We start from the raw sequence: 17,818 nt of genomic DNA on the forward strand, positions 1-17,818 counted from the left end.
CAGGGAGAATGATGATGGTGGTGGCGGCGGTTGTTACTACTACTAATAATAATGTCTTGGTGCCTCAGCGGGCTTGACTTCTTACACGCTCAGGCTGTACATCTCCCTTCCAACACTGAGTCAAGTAAACTGTTGTAGCAGTTTGGGGTGGGGGGAAAGAGGGAGAAGAAACGAAGGGAAGGAACCTTTCGTGTGATTGCATAGTGTCCCTTGAGCTCATGCAGCGCCCACTTGATGTCCTGGCTACTCAACATTTTGAAGTCGGCCATGAGGAGATCAGCCGCTTGGATAAAGCAGCGCTGATCAAGTGGTTCAAGTTTGGAGAAGTCAAAGTAGTCCACTTTAGGCACCTAAGAAAGAAGAAAAAGGGAAACAGGGAGGGAGGCAAGGGGAAAGAGTCAGCGCACACTCGGCTGGCCTTGGAAGCTTACCGTGATTATTACTCAAGCTTCACTCCACTTTTCCTCCAGCAAGCTCAAGATTCTCCCCCACCCACATTTATTCTCAAAACAACCTGTTGGTACTAAAGGGTTAAGAGGTAACAAGTCGCTCTAATCACTGAGCAGCTGGAAGTCATTAAGCATCCAGGAATGTGAGTTAGTTTGTATAAATAGTCAGTTCACCCGTGTGTTTTCCCCCTTGACCTGACTCGCAGACTCAGTTTGTGGCCATGGGCGTGTTTGCTGATACGAGTTAAGTTTAGAGTAAAGTTTTCTTTATACCGGAGATAAAAGCATGTGTGCTTTATCGCCAGGGTTTTTTCTTTTGTAAATAAAGTTTTTTCCTGAGTTCCAAAGTGCTTGCTCCAGGATTCTTCACTGAAAGGTACTGACTCTCCTGCCTTCTTCAACCGCTGCACGAAATTCTCTGCTGAGATAAGATTTATGGCGTTGGAAGCGCACTGGACGTTTACTTAACATTAAACTAATTAAAGTTTAATGGACACAACCTTGCAATGGAGGTGAGGTTAAAAGGTAGTGAACTGGGCATTTTCTATTCTTGACCTATGAGCCCTTCGGATCCAAGGCTGACAGTGGATGAGTATGCCGATAATCTGCACTTGCTACCTTCCAATGAAATGATCTCAGATAAAGGGAATTGTAGTCTAGAAAAGGCAACTTGAGAGGAAGGAGCAGGAAGCTCTTGAGCCATAAGACTCCTGCCCCTGTAACCTATCCTCATAATATATATCCAGATAAGCTCCAACAGGCTAGAAGGGAAGATTCATTATACTGGCCCAAATGCAGGGACTGGAAGATATATGTCCAGGTTAGAGGCCCAAAACTCCTACCCTGCCAGCAATCTGGTTCTGGGCCAGAGGAGCAAGAGCAGCAGTTGCAGACCTTAGAACACTCCCAAGGTGGCTTTGGAAGGGACGGCATACAGAATGATCCCTGCCACTCTCCAGAGGAGGGAGAGATGTATGGGGCTGGTAGGGGACTCCCTACTGAGGGGGCCAGAGGCAGGAGTGAGGCGGTAACAGGATGTCACGGGAGGTGTGCTGTCTTCCAGGTGCAAAGATTCACGATGTGACAAAGAAGTTGCCAAGCCTTATAAAGCCCACTGACCACAGTCCCTTCCTTCTGATTCACGTGGGTACACATGATACGGCCACACACAGCCTTCGACATATAGAAAGGGACTACGAGACTCTGGGCAGGAAGCTGAAGAGGCTTTGGGCACAGGTGGTTTTTTCATCCCTCCTTCCTGTTGAAAGCCGCGGCCCGGAAGAGAGAGGAAAGAATTGGAAGTACAGCACTGGCTGCACAGGTGGTGCCGTCAGGAGGGGCCTCTTGGACCATGGTCTCCGCTCCCTTGAGGAAGGACTTCTGGCAAGAGATGGATTGAGCCTCACAGCAGCTGGCAAGAATGTGTGTGCTACGAGTTCAACCTTTTAACCTCTGCCCCTTCCCTGAAGTCCCTTGAACCCTGCCTAACATACATCAAATAGCCTCCTTGCAGGGACCTCATAATTTCTGATTAACCTTACAACTTGCCACTTACCTTTGTCTCATCTGGGCTGGAGAGGAGGCTGCTATTTGGATTTAAAACCACTCTGCCTTCCTTCTTTGGATAATCTGGATTTTCCAGAAGAAAATTACAAAGTCTGCAAAAGCAAGAGGAGACCATTGCTTGGCCGGGGCTGTCAACCTACTTGGCACAGCTTTTCCCAACACACTTGTGTTTCCTTCCCCAGCCTGACACCCTCCAGGTGCTTTGGGCTACAGCTGCCCCCATTCCTGGCCGTGCTGGCTCAGGGGCTTGGTGGGAGTTAGAATCCAACAACATCTAGATGGCACCAGGATGGGGAAAGCTGGCCTGGGGGCTTGGCAGGCAGATATAGCCCTCCCCACCCGCCCTCAGAACAGCAGCAGCAGCAAATGAAAGAAACAGAGAGCTGGATGCAACAGGGTGCAGGCAAGAGTCAGGGGCAAGAAAGACCCAGCAGCAGCAGCAGCAGGGGGAAAGGAACTCAAAAGGAGGAAAGCATTTTTATGTACTCAAGAGTTTTTCCAAACGGGGAAGGAGTACCCAGCTGTACATCAGAAGAACAAGTTTAAACCCATTCTCACAAATGTAAAACACAAAAGAGCCAATCCTGGCTTCCTCTGCTGCCATGTCTAACTTGGCCCCGTGGTAACCAAGAAGCAAAATAAGCCTGGAATACAGAGAAGGCTATAAAGAAGCAGGACCTGTTTTGCTGCTGACTCTTTTCGCAAAAGATAACCGAATAAGGACGGGATTGGCAAGCGGCCATGTGCCATGCTGACCCATAGAGCCTGGGTAGGCTGAGCCATAATGGTTGCTCCAGATCGTGACCAGTTAATGAGAGCAGGACACACCCACAAGTTTTTGGGTATCGCTACTAGCTGGTTTGTAAGTGTGCCACAAAAGCTTCCATACTTACATGTTTAAGTCACAGCAGTTTTTATTCTGTATTAGATCCTCAATGTACTCTCTGGTTGCATCTGGGAACCTTGCTTCCTGGATTTGGGGTGGGGGGGGGAGACAAAACACACACATTTTGGTTGAGAAGCAGTTCAAGAAAAGCTTCACCTTTATGGTGACAAGAGCTGGAAATAATATTTCCATGCAAACAGAGTGGCGGTTTTAGACTGAAATGTTCCCACTGTGTTACCTATACACCAGCAAAGGACACTCAGTTGTGTGAATATGCCAAGAAAGCAGCATTCCTGTAAAAATGTAATTTATCAGAAACCTTTAGACTAGATGCAATGAAATGCTGAGCAAATTCTTATTATTTATTAAATTTGTATACCACCCTTCACCCGAAGATCACAGGGTGGTTCACAACATAGAAGTACAAAACGAAAACACAAAATACATTACTGCATGTAATGCGCTAAAAGAAAATGTGATGAAAATGATGTATAGATGGTACATTACACGAGTAAAGTTAGCAAAAATGTATAAAGTAAGTAATAAATGTTGGAAATGTAAGGAAAGAGAGGGAACATTTTATCACATGTGGTGGGAATGTAAAAAGGTGAAATGCTTCTGGGAGATGATAAAAATGTTGAAATATACATTTATAAAGTAACCAGAAGCATTTCTCTTGGGTATTGTTGGAAATGACATAAATAAAAAAGAATGTAAGCTTTTTTTATATGCAGTAACGGCAGCAAGAATACTATTGGCCCAAAGATGGAAGCAGGAAGCAAGAAGAACTACCAACGATGGAAGAATGGAGGATGAAATTAATGGACTATGCGGAACTTGATAAACTAACAGGAAGGATCCGAAACCGGCGGAACCAGAAGTTTACCGAGGACTGGAGTAAATTTACGGATTATTTGAAAAGTACCATATTTTTCGCTCGATAACACGCACCCGACCATAACACGCATGTAGTTTTTAGAGGAGGAAAACAAGAAAAAAAATATTCTACACGAAACAGTGGATGTATGATTTTTGTGGTTCATGCTGTGGCCACAGACATGTGATCTGATGGTGAGTTTGGGGTAGCCCAATGCAAAAATCCTGAGGATCCATGTTTGTAACCACGTTTTTGCACCACTGCGGCCCCAGGCAACAGTGGGTGCATGATTTTTTTGGTGCAAACTGTAGCCATGGACATACTATGTGATCTGATGGTGAATTTGGTGTGACCCAGTGCAAACATCCTGAGGATCCATGTGGATCTGTGCTTTGTAACCACGTTATAAGTGGGGAGGGAAGGAAAAGCACTCAAGGGACAAGGAGCACTCGTGGAGCAGGCTCTGCTTCTCTCCCTCCTCCCCCCCCCCCTTAGCGAGCTGAAAAACTTTGCTGGAGGGACGGAGAGCCTGCGAGTGTAAGCGGCTCCTGTCCAGTAGGCTCCTTTAAAGCAAGCAGGTTCTGCTTCTCTCCCTCCTCCCCCCCCCCCGCCCTTAGCGTGCTATTTCCAGCAAAGCGGGAGGAGATACAGAGAGCCTGCTTGCTTTAAAGGAGCCAACCGGACAGGAGCTGCTTACACGAGTGTAAGCAGCTCCTCCCCTCTCCCGCTTTGCTCCTTTAAAGCAAGCAGGTTCTGCTTCTCTCCCTCCCTGCTTCTCTCCCCTCCCCCACTTAGCGAGCTGAAAATCTTTCCTGCTATTTCCAGCAAAGCGGGAGAAGAGCCGCTGAGTGGGGACGAGAGAGATACAGAGAGCCTGCTTGCTTTAAAGGAGCCAACCGGACAGGAGCCGCTTACACTCTCCCCTCCCGCTTTGCTCCTTTAAAGAAGCAGGCACTCTGTCCCTCTCTCCTCCCCATTCAGCGGCTCTTCTCCCGCTGGAAACCACGGAGGAGGGAAGCATTCGCTCCGTAACACGCACAGACATTTCCCCTTACTTTCTAGGAGGAAAAAAATGCGTGTAATGAAGCGAAAACTACGGTATTTGTGATGATCAGATGACATTTGTGGGTTTGCAAGAAGCTCTGTGAGGAATAATATTAGAAATATTGCAAAAATGAAGAAGGAGATGGGATAGGTTAAGAACGTAAAGGCAATATTAAGTTAGGAAATGCGTAAGAAGTGAATAAGACAGAGGATTATCAGAGGTGCTGATGGAAGTCCAATAAGAATGTATTTGTGATAAATTGTGTGGTATGTTTTATAATTTTGTATTTTAAAACTAATATATATAAAACACAAAATACATGATAAAACAAAAGCAAAACAAACCTATAACCCTCCTCCCACAGATGTATTTAAAAATCCATAGAATGTTAATCGGCCAAATGCCTCGTTGAAGAGAAACCTTTGTGCCTGGCGCCTAAAGATATGCCATAAATGTTGTGCATGAAGCTACAAATTTTAGTTGATCCGTTAGTTTAATGCAATAAAGGCCCAATTAGGCAGCTACGTCATCAATTAGCCAAAAAAGAAGAAAGTACCAATCAACCAGAACCGGTAAGCAACACCAGTTTCACTTCACAAAACTGATGTTTTTTTGTTTTGTTTTTTTTTAAAGATATTTTTATTAAACAATTTTTTATATAACAGAAACAAGACATACATAAACAAACATTCAACAATAATAAAACAAAAAACACGTACCACTTCATAACCCAATTTCTAAACCTTTCTTCCTCGACCTCCTCTTACTTCCCGTTTCTGTATTCCAAATTCTTACAGTTTTTCAGCGAAATCTTACCTTATTTTATTATAAATTTATGCTAATCACCCTTATTCTCTTTGTCATAATCATTACTAATAGTAACCATTTATTTTAGTCCAACATCATTCTAACTGTCTCCAATTTTATAATATTTCTTTAAATAGTCCTTAAACTTTTTCCATTCTTCTTCCGCCGCTTCTCTTCCCTGGTCTCGGATTCTGCTCGTCATCTCTGCCAGGCTCATATAGTCCATCACCTTCATCTGCCATTCTTCCAGTGTGGGTAGATCCTGTGTCTTCCAGTACTTTGCGATGAGTATTCTAGCTGCTGTTGTAGCATACATAAAGAAGGTTGTATCTGTCTTTAGCACTGATGTTTTTTTGTAAAAAAAAAAAGTGTGTGGCAAGGAAGCATCCTTCTTAAAGAGTCACTTTAGGAGTCCCCGCCCTGTGGTGCTGGGTTCGTTCCCGACACCTTCCAGAGATCAGAGATGCTCTCCAACAACATCTGGAGGGGCCACAGGCCCCCAACTCCTGGCCTACACTCTGGCAAAATGTGTTGCAACACACAAGAGTTATTAATCCAGACTTTTTAATTTTTTTATTAATTAGTGTGCCTGCCCATGGGAGACCCCACTCTACCACTGTCTGTAACACTACGATTCTGTAAGCCAGAGGATGCAAAACCCTCTGCACCACAAACACGGATCTTGTGGCAAAAACTCAAAAGATTCGCTGAAGGAAGGAGGCTTGAACACTGCCCAATTGAGGAAGGATTTATACAAGATGTGGCCCACGTGGGCTTTCCATGTGCACCTGGTCTCACGCATTTGCTCACATCTGTTGCCCATCTGCTCAGTGCACCAATCCCTGGCACACAGACAAGGGCAGCACATGGAAAGCTGACATGGGCAAGAGCTTTCCACATGAAAGATGAAGAAGTGGAATCAGATATGATACATTGGGCTAAAGATATAGGACACAATATACCAATAGATGATTGGGGGAGACTGTGGAAAGAAGGAATAAATTTTACTGCCTGCAGTGCTTTAAAAGAAAATATAATGAAAATGATGTACAGATGGTATATAACACCGGTAAAACTAGCCAAAATGTATAAAACAAATAACAAATGTTGGATATGTAAAGAAAAGGAGGGCACATTTTACCGTTTGTGGTGGGAATGTAAAAAAGTAAAAGACTTATGGGAAATGGTTTATAATGAGATTTTAAAAAGTTGAAATATACATTTTCAAAAAAACCAGAAGCGCTCTTACTTGGAATGGTAGGTACAGAAATTCATAAGAATGATAAAAAAATGTTTTTATATGCGACCACTGCAGCAAGAATACTATTAGCCCAACGATGGAAGCAGGAGGCAATGCCAACAAAAGAGGGGCAAATGAAAGTGATGGACTATGCCGAGCTGGCGAAACTAACAGGGAAAATTTGAAACCAGCAGGACCAGATTTTCCTAAAGGGCTAGAACAAATTTATTTTGTATTTGAAAGACAATTGTAATTATTTAATATTGCTTGTAGGGTTACAAGAAGTTTTGTAGGAAGATTTTAACAAATTATTGTGAAAAGGATTGTTTAATTGATGTAAGATTTGTTTTATAACAATAAGTATTGTAACAAAATGCAAAACCAGAAAAGGATTTAGAAAACCATTAGAAGGAGTTGAGGGAAGTCGAAGGCTGTGACAGCCAAAGATTTGTCATGATTTTCTCTCTTTTTTTGGAGTTGTTATGCTGGAAAATGTGTAAAAACCAATAAAAGAGAGCTTTTCACATGACGTGCATCCCATTCAGTGAAGCCAAAGTGATCACAGTGGGGGGAAATGAGTGTGCTGTCATTACCTCTTCTTGATGAGTGCCACACTTATGAAGGATACCCGACAACGACACTCACCGTTTCCCTGATGAGAAGAGCAAAGAGGTCTTTGTCGAGCTGAGGAGCAGTGCCTTGCTTGGGAACATCGCTGGAACCAGGATCGGGGGGGCCTCGGGCTGGCGAAGAGGGGCCCGCCTGCTCATTGACCGTTGCCTGCTGCCCACCTCCCTCTTCTTCCGGTGGGTGAGCCAGCTGGGGGGAGGCGGGGCCGGGGATCCCGTCCTGCGGCGGCTCCGGTCTGGGAAAGGCAGGCCCAGGGATCTCCTCCTGGTACGCCCTGGGCAGCGGGCCCAGGTCCATGTCCCTCTGCCCTTGCTGGGGAGAAATGAGGTTGACCACGGGGCCTGCGTCCTTCTCAGCGGGCTGGAAATACGGGTGGTCCAGCCGCATGTTCTCCTGGATGCACCGGACAGTCCCTCCGAGCGGCGGCGCTAGCCTCGGTTGCAGCTCCCGCTCCCTCTGCTCCTGCCCTTCCTCATCAGCCGGCAAGACCTCCTCCAAGTTGATGACCTCCTTCTCGCCACCGGGTCTCGCCTCTCTCATCCGAGACACGCTGGGACCAGGCTCCGGAACAGCCCCATCGCCGTCCCCCCTCGGCCCAACGGGCTCCGGGGTTTCTGGCAGTTCCAAGACCTCGTTCTCACTTTCCTGCCGTCCCAGCACCACGCCAGCGGCCTTCCCACAGTTCCGCCAAGCGCCAGGCGGCCTTGGGGAAGGAGGGGTCCTCGCCTTCTGTCCATCGTGGGGCCCTGGCAACACGTCGCCCTTGGATCCTCCTTCCCCCGACTTGCTCGCACTCTGCCAGGGAGCCGCTGGTCTGATCACGTTGGAGCGCAGAAGCTTCTTCGCTCCTGTCTTTAAAAGGATATTAAGCTGTAGTTAGGCTAGCCGTTTCTTCGGAAGGTTGCTTCAGGTTGCAAGTACAGTGGTACCTCGGTTTACAAACTTAATCCATTCCGGAAGTCTGTTCTTAAGCTGAGGCACACTTTCCCTAATGAGGCCTCCTGCCGGCGGTGCCCTTCCACCATTCGACTTCTGTTCTTAGTCCGAGGTAAAGTTCACAAACCAGAACATTACTTCTGGTTTTGTGGAGTTCGTAAACTGAATCGTTTGTAAACAGGGGTGTCCTTAAACCGAGGTACCACTGTATATAGCAGCGATGGCCAAACTTGGCCCTCCAGCTGTTTTGGGACTACAGTTCCCATCATCCCTGACCACTGGTCCTGTTAGCTAGGGATGATGGGAGTTGTAGTCCCAAAACAGCTGGAGGGCCAAGTGTGGCCATCACTGCTATATAGGATTTAGAGTAAGCATTTCCTTGTTTTGCTTCTGCTAGGATGGGCTCACATTGAAAGAAAATTAACAAGCAGGATTTTAAGAAGTGTATTTTCTCCCTTTCAGGGAGGCATTTGGCAGCTGGTGTTAAGGGGTATTTAAAAGCATATTTTGCTGTTCAAAAAATGTTGTGCTTCCTCAAGGTAGTAGCAGAACAGAGCTGCTACCTGAAATAGCTGAAAGATTCTAGGTTGAACTGTCAGGAGGCAGCCCACCATTCTCACATTTTAAGATGCCCTGTAAAGCTCACTTGGGCAAAGTTTTGGAAGCCAAGTGATAACAACTCCAGAATATGAGATGGGGGCTCAATTTGTGTCTTATAGCGGGGGAGGATTCATGCATTTGTTACGAGAGTCAAGCTAACTAAATCAGTGCCAGATTTAAAAAGGTTTCAAATAATAAAGAACATATAACTATTCCGTTTTGAACATACATCTGGGATGGGGAGACCATACTGGTTGTATACTAAGCCTAACAGAAATTTCAATTTTTGCCATACTGGAGGATGGCCAGGGCCAAAGAGTTACCTCCATCAGTATGACTACATCGTCGTCTTCCTCATCCTCCCACTGCCGGCGAACAGGAATGTCCAGCATCACAGGCAATTCTTCATCCGAGGAGTCGGATATGGTGATAAGCCCCTCGTCTCTGTGGTTTATTCTATCTGAAAGAAGGAAGGAGAGAAAGGAGAGACAACTTACCTACCAGCTGAAGGTTCGCAACAGAACACTAATACAGTCGTACCTTGGTTCTCAAATTTAATCCGTTCCGGGAGTCCGTTTGACTCCCAAAATGGTTTGAAAACCAAGGCACGGCTTCCGATTGGCTGCAGGAACTTCCTGCAGCCAATCAGAAGCCGCGGAAGCTGCGTCGGATGTTTGGCTTCCAAAAATCATTCACAAACCAGAACACTCGCTGCTGGGTTCGCGACGTTCAGGAGCCGATTTGTTCGACAACTAAGGTGTTTGACTACCAAGGTACAACTGTAGTTATTTCTAGTTGTTATAACTTCAATCCGAAATATGTTACCCGAGTTTGCCTTATAATAAAATGGAAGAAGAATTCAACGGCTCGCCACTGGAACAGTCTTGGCCGGGGCAGAGGCATGCCACAGTCTCAAACAAACCTTGAGTGCTGTGAAGATGCCACTGCCCCAAACCAGGGAAGGATGCCAACAGAGAACTGCTGCAGGTGGCAGAAGATAGCCTAGGGATAAGGTAACTACTGAATTAAATCCTCTCCTAGGAATGGGAGGGAGAAGGCGAGATGCAATTGGTTCCTGAAGCAGTATCACTTTAGAGAAGGGATGGGGAATCTCTCAGGCCCAGAGGCTGAAGGGAATGCAATTGAGAAAAAGACTCCTTTCAGATCAAAGTGGTTGCAACTGGCATTCCACGCTGCAGGAGAAAGAAGTGGAGAGGAAACCCTGTGCCCTGTAGCTCTTGCCACTGTTGAAGGCTCCACCTCAGTGCAGTGCTCCTCATCCCCCACGCCTGCAACGGGGACTAGAGCTGACTTGTTCAAAACGACAAGAGACCAGCTTGGAGAAGGCTGCGACAGCACCCTTCAATAGTTCCACCAGCCCAGAGGTCTCCAAACTAAGGCCCGCAAGCCAGATAAGGCCCGAGGGACTCATTTATCCGGCCCACGGCGACCCCTGCTGCCCACTGCCGCTGCCTGCTCTTACCGGCGCTGCGCTGCTGCCCACTTCTGGGTCAGAGGAGCACCGGAAATAGCTTGTGTGCATGCGCAAGCATTATTTCTGGTGCACATCCGGGTCGGAGAAGGCCCGTGCACACAAGCTTTTTCCAGTGCTCCTCCGACCCGGAAGTGCGCCAGAAATAGCATGTGCGCATGCGTATGGGCACGAGCTCCACCGCCCTCCGGTCCGCCGCGCGATCGGCGCTGGAGACACCGGCCCGAGGCGTGGTAAGTTTGCTGACCCCTGCACCAGACTCATGCGCTGCACCTGGAAGAACCAGGAATATTTTCCTTACCTTTCCCTCGGTGGCTCCGGAAACTGTTCAAGTCAATCACTTCTTCATTTCCACCTCCCTCTGCCATGTTAGAAAGCTAAGAGCTCCAGAGCATGGCACACACTCCGCCAACAGCACCTGCAAAGAACAAGGTGAGCAGTTGGTTCACACCTCTGGTTTCACCACGTGGTAGAGGTTGCTCCAGACAGAGTTTACACAAGGTTCATTTTCTTATTAAGCTGAGCAGCTGGGTTTTAATTGAGAGGTAGGCAACTGCTGGGAGAAATCCAGGAAATCCTTGTACAAATATGCAGAAATCCCATCTGCAGTTATTAATCCATCCACAAACAGGACTTCCGTTTACCTGAAGATCCACCAGGCAAGCGCAGAATCTATTACTGGCTACAGAATTTGCCCAGGGGTAAGCGATGGAAGGCGACTGCCAAGTAAATCGCAGCTCTGGCTGTAAATTAGAAACAAATTTCTAGTCCTCATGCTGCAAAAAACACAAACTGAAAGCCCATCTTATAATCACATTTGCAAACCTAGGAGAGCTGCCTGCTGCCAGCCTCCCACACACAGGCACACCAGGAACGCCAAGTATGATTATCTCCTGTTTTCCACCTGGCAGCGGCGAAGTTCGAAAACCTCAGGGTTAGAGTTGCTCTCAAGCGACAAAAGTGCTAATTCAGGGTCCAAAATCAAATTATGATTGATTGTAACAAAAATTCCAGAGAAAACATTTGGCCAGATTGCATGTTTCAACCCCTTAACCAAAGACCACCCAAAAAGCATCATACATACTTCACAGAAAGAGGGCAGTCTCCTATAGAAATGTTGATTCTGGCTTCTCTCCTGCCTGCCAAGGTACCTGATAATGCTTTACTGATTGCATTACCTGGGCAGCCTGGCCACTGAGATGGTAAATACTTTATCCTGAATCCAGGTCACAGGCCCACCCCCTATTCATACCCAAATTATGCCCTTAAGACAGGATTTGTAAGTAACTGCTGGGAAAGGTTTCTCCAAGATATCTCCTTCTGTAGAAGAAATATTCAGAGTAATTCAGAGAGCCAAGAGGGCTTTTTGGGGACTGTTCCGTGTGCTAAAATAATGTGTATTTTTCTCAGGGAATATTTCCTAAATTTTGAAGGATGAAGGATAGGTTTTCTGTGGAGTGTGTGTCAGCTATGTGTGTGTACCCTAAAATTCTAAAACAGGAGCATCTGAAGGACCATCCTTTTATAACTTTTAGAAAATTGGATGCTTGGTGTTATAATGATATGCAAACTACTTTTTGAGCTCTGCCTGAGCAGCGGAATATAAATACTATTAAAAAATGAATAAAATAGCTGTTCTTCATTTAAAAAGTGTATTTGATCAATAAGTTAGAACTAAATATCACAGTCCAACAACAGTCCCCTGTGCTAATGTGACTGCGCTTTCCTGTTCTAGATACAGTGGTACATCCAGTTACGAATTTACCGTATTTTTCGCCCTATAGGACGCACTGGCCCATAGGACGCACCTAGTTTTTTAGGGGGGAAATCAAGGAAAAAAATTTTATTTCCCCCCCAGGTTTGCGCAGCCATCCCCAAGCTAGAAGAGGGAGACGGAGTGCTCCGTCTCCCTCTTCTGCCTTCAGGGACAGCCTCTCTAGCCTCCGTGGGGCAGCGGCTTGCCCTGCTATCCCCCGAGGTTGTGGGGCTGGCGGGTGGGAGAAGCAAGCTTGCTTCCCCCCCCCCGCCAGCCTCCAGATCAGGTTGGGGAATAACGGGGTGGCGGCGCTCCGCCTCCCCGCTATCTCCCAAGCTTGTGGGGCTGGCGGGGGGGGGAGAAGCAAGCTTGCTTCTCCCCCCCCAATCTCCAGATCAGGTCGGGGAATAGCGGGGTGGCGGCGCTGCGCCTTCCTGCTGTCCCCCGAGCTTTTGGGCTGCAGGCTGCTGCCCACAAGCCTTGCGAGCCCGCGGGACCTCCCACCGGGCTTGCAAGACTTGCGGATAGCTTCCTGAAGCCTGGAGAGCGAGAGGGGTCGGTGCGCACCGACCCCTCTCGCTCTCCAGGCTTCAGCAAAAGCCTGCATTCGCCCCATAGGACGCACACAGATTTCCCCTTCATTTTTGGAGGGGAAAAAGTGCGTCCTATAGGGCGAAAAATACGGTAATTCATTCTGGAGGTCTGTTCTCAACCCTAAACCACTCGTAACACGAGGCGCGCTTTCGCTAATGGCACCTCCCGCTGCTGCCACATGACTTCCGCTCGCATCCCAGGGCAAAGATCGCAACCAGGAGCATCTACTTCCGGGTTAGCGGAGCTCGTAACCTGCAACCTTCGCAAGGGCGATGGTAGGTAACACGAGGTTCCACTGTACTGCTGTGCATGCTCCTTATGCCAGAGACCACCTGCAAACTCCTGTTTTCTGGCACAAGAACAGCCCACCCTCCAGTTAGGCAGGGGTCAGCAACCTAAGGCCCATGGGCCACAAGCAGCCCATGGGGTTGTTTAACCGGCCCGTGGACCCCTGCCACCGGCTTGGGGACCTCCACCACCCGCTCAGCTCCCGTGCGCCACACTAAACCAGCACAGAGCAGAGCAGGGACCGCCTTCCGTGACGCTGGAAGCTCCTGTAGCCAGTGGGAAGCTGCGCACGCCTCCTCTGCGCTGGAAGGAGCGCCGGAAATAGCATTTGCGCATGCATGTGCGCATGTGCACTCCAGCCCACTGCAGTGTCTGCGGGACCATGAACGAGCCCAAGCCACAAAAACTTTGCCAACCCCTAGGCTAGAGGTTGGGTGGCAATCTGCCATGGATGCTTTAGCTGAGATTTGTGCATTGCAGGGGGGGTTGGACTAGATGACCCTGGGGGTCCCTTCCAACTCTACAACTTCTGTGATTCTATGACCAGCAATTGTCAAAATCTCCCTCCTTGCAAATCCAGCTCCACCTTGGAATGGCTGGCAAGCCAAATCACAGACCGGGCAAAGCACTGGGTTGCGGAAGTTCTGCTGCCTCCTCAGAGCAAGGAAGAAATTGTTCTGAGCAGCAGCCAGGAACACAAGCCTGAACAGCCAAACAGGTTCATTAGCTTTCCCAATGGACATGGGGGCCTGGGATCAGCGGCAGCCAGGAACGAGAGCAACCTGCTCTTCACCAGAAAGGCCGCAGTGTGATAGGAATTTTGGGGTCTTAGATATATAGTAATGTTCATAAGCGTACCAACCAAGCATGTACATAGATCAGCACAGGAAGACCGACCTGGAACCATTTGATTCCCAAACTGTCCCAAACTGACCAAATGTTTTCTCTGCAAGGTCAAAGGAAAATGGAAAAGCCTCCCCATTGTCTTTTCCTTCACAAATCCTGTCTTAAGGGTATGTCTGTGTTTGAATAGGGTGTGAGCCTGTGACCTGGCCCAGGAACTAAGTATTTATCACTACAAAAGACTAGCCAGGCTCCCCAGGAAATCCAATCAAGTAACCTGCCAGACAGGAGATAAACAACATTCAAAATTTCTGTTTTAGACTGCCTTTTTATGATTTTGGTGTGATGTATCTGAGGGGTGGTCTTAGGTTACACCCCTTCTGTGATGTATGTTTGATGTTTCTGGGGGTGGTCTTGATCTACAGGGTGGCAATTTCAAAAGTCTTTATAAGGCCTTGCGTGCCATTTTTCTGGGTTCCTCCTCTCTCCTGCGGGTGAGGGGAGCACCCTGTTGCAACAGATCAATAAAGATCAAGCTTACTAGCTGCTTTGCTTCTCAATATTCTCTGGTTGGCCTCTGTTATTCTCTCCTACCAATAGGGAACCTATGTAAGGACTCTATACGGGCTCTTGGATACCCCATAAGGGAAAAGGGCAATTTTTGTTTACAACAGCAGCGTTTAACCAGCTATGGCAAGGGCAGCCAAGGGGGGGGGCAATCCCATCATCCCTGACCCCTAGCATGCTGGCTGGGACTGGCAGAAGTTGTCTGCTCCCCCTGAGTTATTGATTAAATGCCTTTGAATTATCCTCCTCCTGGAAGCACTGTATTAAAATAACAAGAACATAAGATGCGTCCGTGAGGAGTCCAGAGGTTGGCAACACCAGAACGGGGTTTTTCTGCAGTGGAATGCTCCCCCCCCCCGCCCCCCGGGAAGCTCGCTTGGCACTTTCGTTGCATCTCTTTAGGCACCAGGCAAAAGCATTCCTCTTCTCCCAGGCTTTTGGTTAATTAAATAATCTATGCCTATGGCCTTTTAAACTGGGTGTGGGGTATTGTTCTTGTCTGTTACTAGGTTATATATTTTTGTGCTTTTATATTGTCAACAACCCTGTGATCCTAGGATGAAGGGCAGTATAGAAATTTGACAACAACGACCACCACCAGATGCCCATGGAGAGCTCAAAAGCAGGAATTTGAAAAGTGGGAGAGTCACCTTGGCTCCCTGGAAATGGCAAGCGAACAGTAAGTGTTGATTCCGTGGGGAGTTAAGTGGGGATTAACATCCAAATGAAAAGGCCTCCCTTCCTATTTAAAAACATTTAATAATAATAGTTGTAGTAAACTAAGTTAATTTTTATTTGCTTCATTTTCTCACAGGCTGGAAGGAACGTCTCTGAGATGAGGAATGTCACATCACACATTCATCTTAACAGAAGCCTCCTTTTTTGCATGTTTCAGAAACACTGTTCTTACTCACATGCAAGCATAATCAATCACAATAGGCTACGACTCAAATGATTAAATAGACTAAGGGCTTTTTAATGCAGCCTACAGCTTCATTTGCTAGTATGACCTTGAAGGGCCTAAAGCCAGGCTGGCTCACCTCGCCAGATGTTCTGCATTACGTCTCTTCCACCCACCCACACCTCAAGGAGAGCTGGGGCCCAGCAGCATCTCTCCCTGCCCCCCCCCAGGTTACCCACTCCTGGTCTAAATCCACTACAGTCATAGCTTGGAAGTCAAACGGAATCCATTCCTGAAGTCCGTTCGACTTCCAAAACGCTCAGAAACCAAAGCGCAGCTTCTGATTGGCTGCAAGAAGCTCCTGTTGCCAATCAGAAGCCGCGGAAGCTCCGTCGGATGTTTAGGGTTCCAAAGAACATTCGCAAACCAGAACACTCACTTCCAGGTTTGCAGCATTCGGGAGTCCAAGTCCCAAGGATCAAAGGTATGACTGTAAATTATCTCCTTAACAGACAACCCTTAGCAGTCTCAGCACTGCCCTGGGTGCCAAAATTGCCAGATAATGCTAAAGCCAAATGCCTGGAGGGGAAAATGAGGAGTCAAGTTTTTCAAAAAGCGAAAGTAGTCAAGTTTTTCAAAAAGCGAAAGTGGTCAAGTTTTTTAAAAAGCGAAACTAATACTCTAACGAGAGCCAGGAGCCATATCTTCCACAACACCCTGCTTAATTGGCTCACCGTTACCCCTTGCTACTTCCAGAAAATGGAAAACAGGAAAATGCTGTTGTGACAAGTTTTCAATAACTGAGGAATGCTTCTTCTCTTAATTAAAACTGAAGGTGTGACTTCACTCTGCTACCTGAAAGAGTCCGTTTTAACGGCGTGAAGGAGTAACGACACCCCTCCTCCACGTGTCCCTGAGCAAATTACTGTTCCGAGCATCTCTCCCGGGATCTCGTCCAAAGATGCACTGTGCAGCAGCCGCCAAGGACAATTCTATATTGAGATACAGTCAAATGATGCTATCACACCCCTGACACAAAGATGCAACAGAATTAGAGACCCCTAATCAGAGAGAGGCTGATTGGAAAAAAGGGGAGAATGTAACACGAAAGCCTCCTCTGCCTCCCAGCTTTCTGTCTCCTGCCAAAGGTTCAGGAAAGGCTGAATATGCTCAAGCAGCCGGCTCAGATGCTGCTGCCTTTTCTCCAACCCAGGCCCACCTAGACAAGCCCCGGGGGTTTGGGGAACAAATATCACAACTGGAGAGAGATCTGTTGGAATGTAAAAGCGCTGCCAAAAATGTATATTATTGGATTGGGAGACAAAGGATGAGCAGGTAAAGTCTTCAATGATACGCTGGGCAATAGATATTGGTTATAATATAGTTATGGAAGTGTGGGAACGATTGTGGAATACGGATATAAAATTTACAGCATGCTATGGTTTAAGAGAAAACTATACGAAAATGTTATATACATGGTATCTAACACTGAGTAAACTGGCAAAAAATGTACAAATCAAAATCGAATAAGTGTTGGAAATGCGAAGATAAATAAGGTACTTTCTATCCTATGCGGTCTCGCAGTATGTTTAAAGCTTACTGATACATAATGAATTGAGAAAGATGTTTAAAATAACATTTGTTTAAAAAATCAGCATTTTTAAACAAATTTTCTTTTGGGAATTACAGGGGCAGAATTACCTAAACTGTATAGAAATTTATTCATGTATGCTACTACAGTGGCAAGAATGTTATTTGCCCAAAAATAGAAAGAAAAAGTCCCGATGAAAGAAGAATGGATACAAAACTTATGGACTACGCAGAAATGGCAAAACTTACTGCGGGGCGGGGGAAGAGAGAAATCAAGATAACATTAAAAAATGGAAATGGTTTACTGAATATTTACAAACAAATTGCAAACAAATTGGCAGGGTTATTGTAATAACCTGCAGTTTCATAAGAGTAAAGAATTAAAGTAGATGAATGAAAAAATAAGTTAATTTAGAATATGCAGGAAATGGGAAAAAAATTAATGTAAGGAACCGCAGAAAGAGGAGGAGGTCAAGTTTTGATATGTTTAGGTTACTGTAAAACTCTTGAAATGTATGTAACTGAAAACCACAAATCTTTTTTCAAAAAAGCCTTTTGCAACCAGAAGATGCTGAAGATGATGAAGGGAAAGTGCTGCTGCTGCAAGAGTTAAGGACCAGTGAAAGCAAGGGAAGAACTGAGCACCCAAACCATTTCTTCTTTATCAGCAACACACAGGACTGGGCAAGCGCCACTGGCTAGCACTCGGTTGTCCATGTGTTTAAGAATCTGACGACTGCATGTAGGAATT

The 17,818-nt window shown here is 46.6% G+C and overlaps 1 protein-coding gene across 2 annotated transcripts in view; it reads right to left on the reverse strand.

Annotated features, from left to right (window-relative positions):
- Positions 1 to 17,818, reverse strand: part of RNF216 (ring finger protein 216) — a 78,400-nt gene that overhangs the window by 57,108 nt on the left and 3,474 nt on the right. For both annotated transcript variants that reach the window (XM_083585635.1, XM_083585636.1), the window contains exons 2-7: positions 10,830 to 10,946; positions 9,360 to 9,496; positions 7,516 to 8,352; positions 2,909 to 2,985; positions 2,005 to 2,107; positions 186 to 350 (exon numbers count right to left, since the gene is read on the reverse strand). In XM_083585635.1, coding sequence (XP_083441761.1) covers positions 186 to 350; positions 2,005 to 2,107; positions 2,909 to 2,985; positions 7,516 to 8,352; positions 9,360 to 9,496; positions 10,830 to 10,896 — 1,386 coding nt within the window. In that variant the 5' untranslated portion in view covers positions 10,897 to 10,946. The remainder of the gene's footprint in view (positions 1 to 185; positions 351 to 2,004; positions 2,108 to 2,908; positions 2,986 to 7,515; positions 8,353 to 9,359; positions 9,497 to 10,829; positions 10,947 to 17,818) is intronic.

Source organism: Podarcis filfolensis (genome assembly GCF_964270895.1).
Source record: "Podarcis filfolensis genome assembly, chromosome: 14".
Lineage (NCBI taxonomy): Eukaryota > Metazoa > Chordata > Lepidosauria > Squamata > Lacertidae > Podarcis > Podarcis filfolensis.